Source organism: Lipotes vexillifer, unplaced genomic scaffold, assembly GCF_000442215.2.
Source record: "Lipotes vexillifer unplaced genomic scaffold, Lipotes_vexillifer_v1.1 scaffold1329, whole genome shotgun sequence".
NCBI classification, from domain to species: Eukaryota; Metazoa; Chordata; class Mammalia; order Artiodactyla; family Lipotidae; genus Lipotes; species Lipotes vexillifer.
The window spans coordinates 628991-641617 of record NW_006797566.1 but is presented as its reverse complement, the minus strand read 5'-3'; the positions used below and the strand labels follow the sequence as shown (position 1 = coordinate 641617).

At 46.7% G+C, this 12627-nt stretch overlaps 1 protein-coding gene across 1 annotated transcript in view; it reads right to left on the bottom strand.

Annotated features, from left to right (window-relative positions):
• TSPAN33 (tetraspanin 33) overlaps positions 1 to 10527 on the bottom strand; it is a 17949-nt gene extending 7422 nt beyond the window's left edge. Inside the window, exon 1 of the mRNA XM_007469702.1 lies at positions 10195 to 10527. Coding sequence (XP_007469764.1) covers positions 10195 to 10296 — 102 coding nt within the window. The 5' untranslated portion in view covers positions 10297 to 10527. The remainder of the gene's footprint in view (positions 1 to 10194) is intronic.
• Positions 10528 to 12627: the final 2100 nt, after the last annotated feature.

Genomic DNA, 12627 nt, shown 5'->3' with positions numbered 1-12627 from the left:
CTGCTGACATCTTGATTTTTGCTCAGTGAGACCTGTTTTGGACTTCTGACCTCCAGAACTAAGAGAAAACTAATTTGTGTTATATTAAACCATTAAGTTTGTGGCAGTTTGTTACAGCAGTAACAGGAAACTAATATACTATCCAAATTCAATTCATCAGCTGTTATGTAGGAGATACTCTGAGGACTGCAAAGATGAGCAAGATGTGGTCCCTGCCCTTAAGGAGACGTATCTGTTACATGGGAGGGGGCAAAGAGCATCTAGGGCCTAATGCAGTGCTTCTTAACCTTGGCTGCCATTAGAATGGGGGGCACGGAGGAGAACCTAAAAACTCCTGACGCCTAGGCTGCACCCCAAACCCAGTGTATCAGAATTTCTGGCATCAGAACCCAGGCAACAGTGTTTCTGAATGCATACCAGGCGATTCCAACATGCAGTCAAGTTCGAGAACCACAAGCCTAAAGCACACTCAGCTGGGGATATAGAGCAGTAGGTGCTGGCTATGTGAGAAACAAGACTAAGACATTAATATTATCATTAATATTTAATATGATCATTAATGATACTGCTTACCTGGAACTCACTAGCTAACTCTAAAATTCTGCATTTCTGTCATTGATCTGCCTCTTTATCCTGCAGTCAAGCTTGCCCTTTCACACTTCTATTCCTGCCCACATCTCCCACCCTGAATTCCTCAAAGCTGCTGCCATTCCAAAGTTAGTGCTGCTGCTGTTAATAGCATAACATTTTAGAGCTGAGTAGAAGCTTAGAAATGAACTCAGCCACTCACCATTTTTTTACAGATGAGGCCAAAAGAGGGAAGTGATATTTGACCAAGTGCACATGGGTGCAGTGGCAATATCTGGACCAAACCCCATTTCCAGTCTGTCGGGTACTGTCTACAACATATCAGTCTTTGCTACAAAATCTTATGACACCCTACAATATCACCAATGATCTCCTTTCATGATGGGAATGGAGATAAAGACACTTCTCTTCCTAGAATAGCTTTTCATATTCTGGCTAGAATGAAGACTTGCTGGAAACTTTCAAAAGCTAGACAGTTTTTAAAATAGCTGAGTCCAGCCAAAGGCATGTTCTTGAAGAGCTGTCAGTCAAATTATATAAAATAATTTGCACGCACCAGTACCTTTATCCTTATGTAAGGTGAGTAATCACCTTATAAAGAAAATAGCCATCCCCTGGGCTCCTTGGAGAAATGGCTGATCCTAGGACTGGGGTGGGAAATAGATAAGTCTGGAGCATCTTGTGGTGCCAGAAGGTAAGTAAATGCTCAAAAACAAACAAAAAACAAAAACAAAACCCCACATTCATGTGGCTATGCCAAAGAGACATCAAAATAAAAGAGTATGGAGTTGCTACCCCAAATATAAAATAAATACCCATGAGTCCATACTGATATAAATGACTTTTCTCCCCCATTTATTTATAATAAATAAATAAATGGGGGAGAAAAGACAAAACCCCCACGCAGAAGAATCCCAAATATTTTATGGAGGTACTGCACTGTCAAGAAGGTGGCGCATAACTCCCCATTTCCAAGTGTGGGCAGCACATAGTAACTTCCTTCCAAAGAGAACAGTATGGAAAGGGGGGAAAAGATTAACTTTACAGTGGAGAAGCCTGACTACCTCAGCCAGGTGATCAAGGTCAACATCAACAGAGGTCATTGATATATGAGATTATGTGATGAAAATGGCACTTCCCTTCTGTGCTCTTCCTTCCCCAAACCCATAACCCCAGTACAACCATGAGAAAACATCAGGTGAGTTCCAATAGAGGGACATTTTACAAAATGTCTGACCAGTACTCCTGAAAACTATCAAAGTCATCAAAAACAAGGAAATTCTGAGAAACTGCCACAGCCAACAAAAACCTAAGGAGACATGACAACTAAATGAAATTCAATATCCTGGATGGGATCCTGGAACACAAAAAGGGCATTAAGTAAAAACTAAGGAAATCTGAATAAAGTGTGGACCTTAATGATAATGCCATTAATTGTAACAAATGTATCATACTCATGTAAGATGTTAATAATAAGAGACACTGGATGTGGGATATATGGGAAGTCGCTGTACCATCTTCTCAAAAGTTTATGCAAAACTAACACTGTTCTAAAAAATGAAATCTATTTAAAACATAGTCACCTTCAATTTGTTAGTCTTTTAAATCCACACTTTTTAATATCATATTTTCTTAAACTGGGATTCACTTGCATGCAATTTTACAACCTTTAATCAGGGTGATTTCTGCTTACACCAAAACATATGGCAGTGGATCTTAAAACTGTTCAGATGACAAGGCACTAACAGTGCTCTGTTGGTGTACTCTATACGATCTTGACATATCAGATTCTTTTTGAAGCTTTAATATGCTACTACTGCTATCTAATTTACAGTCATATTTAACTTTCCCCAATTATCCCAATAATGTCCTTTATAACTGGTTTTTTTTCCCCTTTTTTCTGGTTCAGGATCCAGTCAAAGATCATGCATTTAGTGATCAAGTCTCCTTTAGCCTGGAACAGTTTCACAGCTTTTTTTTCTTTTCTTTGTTTTTGGTTTTTCAAGACACCGACTTTTAAAAAATCGTGGTAAAATACACATACCACAAAATTACCCATTTTAAAGTGTACAGTTCAGTGGCCTGAAGTATATGCATATTGCTATGCAACCACCACCACTATCAGGTTCCAGGACATTTTCATCACCCCAAATATAAACGCTGTACCCATTAAATGGTCACTCCCATTCCCTCCACTCCTCCAACCTCTGGCAACCACTTTGTCTCTATGGTTTTGCCTATTCTGCACATTTTCTATAAATGGAATACATAATATGTGGCTCTTTGTGTCTGCCTTCTTTCACTTAGCATAATGTTTTCAAGATTCATCCATGTTGTAGCATGTAAGAGGACTTCAATAACTTTTATGGCCTAATAATATCCCACGGTATGGATAGAACCCAATTTGTTTATCCATTCATCCACTGATGGACATTTAGGTTGTTTCCACCTTTCGGCTATTGTGAATAGTGTTGGTATGAATATCCATGGACAAGTTTTTGTTTGAATACCTGGTTTCAGTTCTCTTGGGTATAGACCCAGGAGTGGAACTGCCAGGTCATATGGTAATTCTATGTTTAATATTTTAAGGAGCTGCCAAACTTTTTTCACAGCAGCTGCACCATTCCACATTCCCATCAGCAATGTACGGGGTTCCAATTTCTCCATATCCTTGCCAACACATGTTCTGATATTTTTTCTTTTGACACTGAAATTTTTTTTGGTAAGTCCAGGCCAGTTGTTTGGCTTAATGTCCCTCAATTTGGATGTCAGATTGTTTCTTCCCAATTAGATTCAGATGACTTTTTTTTTTTTTTTTTTTTTGTGGTACGCGGGCTTCTCACTGTTGTGGCCTCTCCCGTTGCGGAGCACAGCCTCCGGACGCGCAGGCTCAGTGGCCATGGCTCACGGGCCCAGCCGCTCCGCGGCATGTGGGATCTTCCCAGACAGGGGCACGAACCCGTGTCCCCTGCATCGGCAGGCGGACTCTCAACCACTGCGCCACCAGGGAAGCCCCAGACGACATATTTTTGACAGGACTGTTACACAGATAATGTGTCCTTCTCAATGTGTAATGTGAGGAAGCATGAGATACTAATTTCTATCACAGAAATAAGGAACAATTTTACTAACAGGTGATTCAGCTGTTAGACGTATGTCTCTGCATCTCATAAAATAATATGGCGATACTCTAAATAGTTTCCTAGTTTTCCATAATGTTTGTTGCTACTTGTCCTCTTCCCTTTGCCTTCTGCTTGCACTTGGTGGCAGATAAGCAGCTGTTGTCTTGGAGAGAAGATGGGAGAAAACAGAAAATGGAGAAAAGTCTTTCCGTTATCTTGACTTTTTTTTCTGTAAATCAGGAAAAGACAGTTATGATTTGATGTGAGGAAAACCCTTATTCTAGCCCCTAGGACACTCCTTCACAGCCACCAATACTAAGAGATAAGTGGTTATAGGGCCCCAAGTTGAGGTCCTGAACAAGAGCTCTTCTCCTGGCTCTAATGCTCAAATGCCGATAATTACAGGCAAATTAGCTCTTGGAATCCATCTCCACTGGATTGTACCTTAAGACCAATGCGGTGTGAAAAGCTCTGAGGAGTGGACCTAGGGAAGGTCCTTAAAGACAACAGTGGAGTCTCTGTTCCTATGATATATAGGAAACTTCTTTGTAAACTATAAAATATAAAGATGCCACTAATTGTCATCTCCCTCTGGCTAACAGTAGGAATGTGAGCAAGGGTGTTCAAGGCTGAAGGAAGTCAGGCTCAGGGTTGGCCCTTACCTAGACTCAATCGCCACCTAGTTGCCACTCGTCAGGAGGAGCACTCATCCTAGCTCTCCAAGTCCATCCCCAAAAGGTGAACTGGCTCTAGGAGCCAATTCTAACAACGATGTAACAGCTACCTTTTTTTGAGTGCTGAGGGCCAGGCACTGGACTAACCACTGTATGTATACTGTGACCACAACCCCAAGAGGGTGTTAGGATCTCCACTTTATAGAACTGATGTTGGGCGAATGCACTCAGTGAGTGAGTGGCTAAAGAGGGACTGGAATGTAGGTCCACATGGCTCCAGAGCCTTATGACCTCAGTCACATGGCTGCCTTCCTCTCTGTCTCCTACCAGGACATGTGTATTCACTTCCAGGCATCATGTGAGGTGGGAAGGAGCTGCCTGCAGTTATCTTGGGTGAGCAGTGGGTAATCTCCAGACTGGGCAGGCTCAGGCAGGGGTAAGTAAAACAGCATCAGGAAGGCCCTGCAGGACCCAGAGGGAAGTCCCTGGAACGGCTCCTGAAAGGGGCAGACGGGGCATTACCACCCAGGGCCTGCCAGCCACCGAGAGAAAGCCTGGCCTGTCCGCCTTCCACATTCTAAAGTCCAGTCTGCATGAACTGGGTGGATCTGTCTCAGAGTCCTCACCTCTTCTTTGGAATAAATCTTTTTCCTGTCCTTTTGAAGGTGGCGGTGGGGAACAGCTGAGAGTAGAGTGATTCCCTGCTTGGGAATCAAAACACTGTCCCTTCCCAGAGGGACACTGGGAGGGAGGGGTCTGTACCTCCAGCTCCTCAGTCCTTTCTATCCTTATTTCTGGATGAAGTCAAAGAAATCACATCCTGCTAGCCCTAAAGTAGGGCCTCCTCTCTCACTGCCCAGGATCTGCACACACTGGTCCTACAGTGGTCATCCTGGCACCACCATTGTTCCTGGGTTTCTGAAGTGGCAACTATCTGTGTGAAACTGGCTCTTGGCTTTCTCCCTCTGGATAGGATGGAATTGTCCTGCTGGAGTAGAGGAGTCCACAGGGCTCTTTCCTCTCCAATGTCTGGGCCAACCCTTTAGCTCCTTCCTTAGGCCATGGCTGGTTTTGGTTTTCCAAGGGTATAAATGAGGAAGGAAAATTCACAAGTGCTCAAAGTAGTATAAACACACAAACTCACAGCCTGGAGTTACCAGCCTGACACACAGCCTGCTATCGAGACTCTAAGAGATGCTTTTCTTTTATTCTTTTTAAAGGCTGCTTGAAATTTATGATTTTCTACTTGGTACAAGGCAAACAGAGCTATCTAGGGAGTTAAGAAGGCATGCATGTGACTTGACAGCAAAGTGTGTGGTTCTTGTCTTCATTCTTGGTATTGTTGTTGTTTTTATAAAAATAATGTGATAGGGACTTCACTGGTGGCTCAGTGGTTAAGAATCCGGCTACCAATGCAGGGTACACGGGTTCAAGTCCTGGTCTGGGAAGATCCCACGTACCACGGACCAACTAAGCCCATGAGCCACAGCTACTGAGCCTGCGCTCCAGAGCCCGCAAGCCACAACTACTGAGCCCGCGAGCCACAACTACTGAAGTCCGCACGCCTAGAGCCCACGCTCCACAAGAGAAGCCACCGCAATGAGAAGCCTACGCACCGCAACAAAGAGTAGCCCCCACTCGCTGCAACTAGAGAAAGCCCGCATGCAGCAACAAAGACCCAATGCAGCCAAAAATAAATAAATAAATTTATATATTAAAAAAATAATAATGTTATAATTCATTTACTGCAGCCTGGTTAGTCTATAGGGGAAGGAGGGGGAAAATGGGGGAGGAAATGGGCTCTGCCTCCTAGCATATTTAAGTAGTGGTCTGCCCCTGTTCATATTTATGTGTGTGTGTGTGTGTGTGTGTGTGTGTGTGTGTGTGTGTGTGTGTGTGTGTGTGTTTGTGGTGGGGGGATGGGGGCATAAGGGACCCTGTCACTCAGGAGGGGCTTTTGCCAGGCTTGGTGCCTGATCATTTCCTCATGGCTTCTGAGCCAGGTTACAACAGATAGTGCTGCAGGTGGTTTGGGGCATCCTGAGTGCCCTGGGGACTCCAATACAGTGGTCCTAGGCAGGAAAGTGAATTTGTTGATGAAGATACCTCACCAGAGGCCTGGATCCGCCTAGGGAAGACCTGGAAGGGGGTCCATGTGTGCTGTGTGTGGTAATTAGGCCCTGAGGGAGATACTATAGGGGATGGCTGCCATGTTTTCTGACCTGGCTTGAGGGAGGGGTGCCAGGACCACTGCAGAAAAGAACACAGGGCAATACTCCAACCAAGAATGCTGGAGGACTTAACGTTGTGCTGCATCCTGAAAGGCTAGTGTCCATGAGAGAGGGAGGAAGGGCATCATGCCTCCACCTTGTAGGCTCTGCTCTCTCATTCCCCACTCAATGAACATTCAATAAGTACCCACTCTCTGCCAAACACAGCTGGGCACTGAGAATCCAGAAGTGAATAAGGCAGTCTCTACCCTCGGGAGCCTGAAGTCTAGAGGGGGAGAAAAATAGAAACACATAATTGCAGCACAGGTAAAGAAAGATCTGACAATCAAAATATGTATGAGGTGCCATGGGAGCCCTGAGGCATTGCCACTAAGGAAGCCTCAGCTGAGACACAGAGGCAGGAGATCTGAGCTTCTGGGCTTTGCCTGACTCAAAAGCCATCCCAACTGCTGCCCTGGGTGGGAAAAGGATCAGCAAGGAAGGAGATGGTTGCTGTAGGGAGCACTGATAATGTTCCTGCCAACATATGCCCAAGATGATAAAGCATGTACCAGCCCACTCTCTTCCCTCTGCACAGAGCTGTCCAATACAGGGAGGTAAAGAAAGTCAGCGACTTCTTAACTGAAAGACTAAAATACAACTTTTGTGATCTTAAGCCAACTCTCCAAGCCATGGGATCCTAACAATCAGTAACCCAGCAGCACAATTCTGGGGAGAAAATCAGAACTCCTGGGCAAAAGGGGAAGTGAGATTTGAAACATGAACAGGTGGAATAGGTCCTGGTCCCAAAGGAGCCAGGAGCTTTCTGAGTCAGACACCAAATGCCCCAAGGATCCGGGCTCCAAGAGAAGTAGCAGGGGTAGCCACTGCCACCACTGAGTAGGAGCCCCGACAGTGCTGGCTACCATCCCAAGGCGATCCAGGCCCAGACACAAACACCATCCATACACAGCTCCCCAGCGCCTGGCCAGAATACGCACTCTGTCTGGAAAAGGAGGGGGCTGACACTCCCAGCCATGGCACTCAGGTGCCTGCTGAGTAGAAGAGGGGAATTTGACTGGGATGGTGGAAGCCTGCAAAAAAGAAACCACACTAACCAGTCCCTAAAGGGGGGATGGGAAGACAAATGACCCCTGGTCTGGGCAAGCAGCTCTTCATCTCCAGCTGGCCTTGTGTGGAATAAACTCTGCGGCTCTGGACCTGGGGGGAGAAGTGGCTGAAAGAGTATTGTCCCCTGGGAAGGTCAATGTCCCAAGGATACCGGGACACAAAAAAGATGCATCCTTAGATCTAGCCTCAGCTCTTGAAGGAAGAAAACAGTTCCCAAAGTGATGCATTCATCTTTAAACAGTTCACAGAGGCAGAAAAAAATGTCTCCTTTAGAGGAGAAAGCTTAAGGACAGAGAGACAGATATGGCTTGCGGTCACACAGTAAGTGGGTGCCAGAAAGAAACTGGGCCTCTTGTCCTTCAGTGTGCCATTTCTAGTGCCAATGACTTCTTATGAGTCTAAAGTAGGGCCGAGAAGGGGCTCTCCTCTAACCTGGGATGGTGCCAGCTTGGTTAGCCAGGTCCTCTGACCCTGAATGAAGCATTTGTACCAAGATAAATGGGTATATGGAGCCAAACTCTCTCCCTTCCTGCGACCTCCCAAAGTCATTTATCTGGCAAAAGGCTGGTGGGGTAGAGCGGGGAAGTCCAGGAAAATTACTGAGAACACAAGTGTACCAGATGATCCCAGCTGTTGTAGCTGGGGAGCACAGATAAGAGTGAAGTGCCAAAGGCTCCAAAGAAGACGCACGCAAAGCCTTGGTTGATAGAGGAAGTTAGAGTGAGGACCTGAGGTCCCTGGGATGCGGCGCTGGCTCTGAGGATGGCATGCATTGGCCTGGGACACTCAGTGAGCATGTAAGAGGGTTCTCAGGAACTTGCTTTTAGGTGGGGGGTTCCCCTTAGGACATCCCCCAGCCTGGCAGAGTGGTGGTGAGATTTTCTTCCGTTCTCGCCTGACCTCCAGCTGAAACAGAACCTACACCATGGAACTTGTGTTGACTAGTTAACTACTAATACTGCTAACACCCCAGCCACAGTAGCAGCCATCTGGGCCAAGGACTTCCCCTAGAGGCACTGTGGTTCAATAGAAAATATCACCAGATCAAGCCCACTAACCAGCTGTTGGACTAGGATAAAACAACATCTCTATGCTTTGGCTTTCTCATATATAAGATGCGAGTACTGGACAAGATGTCTTCCAATTTTTTTTTCCAGTTCTAAAACTGAGAATTTGTTAGGAGTTCAAACTTCATTTCTCCCAGTACAATGGCTGAGAATGAGCTGTCATCACCACCCTCTGGGATTTCTCTCATTTTTCCCAACGGGCTAGCACTTATGTACTTTGTGTCTGTTCACACCACGGCCCCTGTGAAACCTTTCCAGCAACTGGCTTAGCTGCCTAGTCTGCTCCCTCTCCTAGGAAACGTATTTTAGACTCCTCCCTCCTGCAAGTCTGAACTTTAGGTCTCAGGCAGAGGTGGGCAAGCACAACAGGCTCTTAGAGCAGCAGCTCTGGTGTAGTTGGTGCTGGAAGAAAAATTGGGGAAAGGGGGTGGATCTCCCAATGTTCTCAAACCCAGAGAGGCTCAGGGACTCTCTAGACCTGAAACAGGATTGAGCTAGCATTTCATGATCTGGTCCAGCTGCATTCTCAGCTCCAGCGGAGTATTTCTGGCATCCTTGATCATGCTGGATTTTTATGGAGGAGGAGACTAAGGTCTACAGAGGTGAACATATTGCCCAGGTTAGTCAAGTCAACAATTAACGGCAGAGTGGGGATGAGAATCTAGGCAGCCCCGGTCCAATATTTTTTCTACTTTTCCAGCCCCAAGCAGAAGATTCTGAAAGGACCCCTGGACTTCCAGCCCAACACAGGGTCTATTTAAAGAAGCTGAAGACTGCCAAACTCCCGGGGATGGAGCCTGGTCCTGAGAAAGGTGGGGCAAAGTTTGGGACAGTTCTGGGAAAGACATCCACACCTGGAGGCTCTTCCTGTCCTTTCTCAGCCTTTGGAGGGAGGAAGGGCAGCAGAGGCCTGCAAAATGAAGAGATGAAAGCCCCTTAACTCATCCTCTCTGAGGTAAGGGAGAGGGAAGGTTTGGGTTTCCCTCCTTCCTCTTTCTTCTTTGCCAGCAGGGCCACAGCCCCCAAAAACCCCCTAATCATGAGTGTGTCAGTGGGTCTGCCTTGGGCCAACAGGAAAACCCGCTCCTGACGCTCAAAACCACCTTTTTGGCCTGACACAGACCCTCATCCGATGCCGAGAGGAGAATACCCAGAAGTCTGCACTGAATCCCCTGCGTATCCCCCACCCCAACACGCTCTGCAGACAAGGAGCCACTGTGGTGTCTCTGCCTAGGATAAATTACCCCAAAGTACGGTCTTCTCAGAAAACTCGGCAGTGCCGCTCACCACGTTCGCCTTGAACCGGGCATCCGGGGACGACCTCTGCTCAGCGCGGGCAGCCCACTCAACCCTCCAGGGGGTGCCCTGCAGCCCAGGGGCCCCCACGAGCCCCGAGCCTCACCCAGAAGAGCATGTTGAAGAAGAAGAGCAGGTATTTCACCAGCGGACTGACGAAGGAGAAGTCCTCCCCGTAGGCGGCCGGCGCCCCGGGTCTCCGGGCCATGGTCCAGCCGCCGCCGCCCCCGGGGGCCTATCTCCCCGCCACGGCCGGCCCACCTGAGCGCTCCGCGCCTGGAGGCATGAGCCGTGCCACGGCCGGATCCTGAGCGGCGGGGGAACTGCGCTGCGACGGGGGGTGCCCGCGCCGTGCCTCCGGGAGAAGCGCGGGCAGGGGAACTGCGCCGCTACTGGAGCTGCCGGGAGTCGCGGGGGCTGTTGCGGGAAGCGTGAACGGCAGACTCTGCTGTGGCTGGAGGACTAGCCCGGCCCGCCGGGCTCCCAGGAAACCGGGCCCGCCCTCGACCTCCCATTGGCTCGTCTGCCGAAGCCTGATTTCTCATTAGTCGGTGTCTGATGTCACTAAGTATCCAACCATCCCTCTTTTCCAAGAGGCGGGGGAGACACCTGTTCTGTGAGGCACAACTTGTTAAAGGGTCAGCGGTTCTACCTCCTCCCCCGAGAAGGAAAGCATCCAGGCTGCAGCTACTCAAGGGAAAATGGATGAGGAGGAATGCACACTGCATCACGCACCCACGTCCTCTACCCAGTTGCTGTGCACGTATGCAAACACACATACATTAAAATCAACAAGTACGTACTCTGTATGTTGAGCAATGCACTGAAAGCTGTGGGAATGCAAGAGAATAGACATATCCCTGGGTGTGTGTGTGGGGGGGGGGCGGAAATGACAATAAAATAAGAGAGATAAAACTAACCTACACATAACAATTGAGAATATTTGAGTAGCTGCAATCCTGTTTAGCAGCTATATATTTTAAATGCTTATTTCAAAAACACTATAACCCAATAGTGGAAATTTGGAAACATCACCAAGAATCCTGCCATCCTAATTCATTACTGTTTCAGTCCCCACCTCCCTATTTAAGTCTTGATCTTCATGAAGACAGAGTTTTTAACACGCTTATCTGACCCACACAGGTTGAGAGCAGTGCAGGTGATGGACACTGTGCTGCCTATGTAACACAAACATGAATGCTGTAGACAATGTTTGAATCGGTTCTCTCCCCTATGTTGAAATCCTAAACCCCAAGGTGATGGTGTTAGGAGATGGAGCCTTTGGGAGACGCCTAAGTCATAAAAATGGAGGCTTTATGAATGGCATTAGTACCCCTATAAAAGAGACCCCAGAGAGCTCCCTCACCCTGTCTGCCCTGTGAAGACACAGTGAAAAGACAGCTGCCTATGAACCAGGAAGTGGGTTCTCACCAGACACTAAATCTGTGGGTGCCTTGATCTTTGACTTCCCAGCCTTCAGAACTGTTGAGAAATACACTTCTGTTGTTAGCTACTCGGTTTATGGCATTTTTGTTATAGCCTGAACAGACTAAAACAATGATTTCAACCTCATCAGCTGCATGGCTTGGTCAAACTACCTAATCTCCTTGAGCCTCATTTTCTTTAATGTTAAATGTGGAGGGTGCTAGCCTAACAACATTGATGTGAGGATTAAATGAGATAATGCGTGCAAGTCACTTAGCACAGGTTGGCACCTAGAAGGGCTCACTCAAAGCAGTATTTCATTTGAACAGTATTTACAATCCAGTCAGGAAGTACGATAACTGCACAAATAACTATAACACATTTGGTGGAGAGTTAGTAGTAAAGATATCATGGTAAGTGAAATTAGGGGAGGATAAGATTTAGAACAGCAGAGATGGAGGGGAAGGGTAGTCCAGGTGGACAATAGGTGAACCGGAGCCTGGAGATGCAAAAGCACACTGTGTGTTTAGTGAAAAATAAGCAGACTGGTTTGGCTGGAGCATAGGGTATGCTGAGTATAGCAGTGGAAGTTTACGTTGACTGATGCCCATTCATGCTGAACTGAGTTAAAATCTTGGAAATACTTGAATATCAGATTGGGGAGTTAGTGTTTAATTGATTTGGGAATAAGTGTTTGGAAGAGGGAATAATGTAAGATCTGCTTTTTTTTTTTTTTTTCAGTTAGAGTGAGAAAGAGACTGCACAGAGGAAGGTTTGTTAGAAGATCACTGTTAATAGTCTAGATAATCAGAAATTAGGATCTGATTTAGGGGTAATGGACAGAACTGATGGGAAAGGATAGAAGTGAAGCCAAGGGAAGATAGAATCTCTAAGGCTAGGCTATGGTGAGGTATAGGGGTGATAGGAGCACCAGGGGTAGGGGTCAAAAAAGTGAGTCAAGGCCAGGTTACTGAAAGATTGGCCATTAACAGGTCAAGGTGACCACTTGGAAATCAGTTTTAGTATGAAGGGGGTGTTGTGGGCAGAAGCCATTTTACACGAGGTTAAAGAGTGTATGGGTAAGTGAAGGGTGGATACCCATTTTCAGATGTTA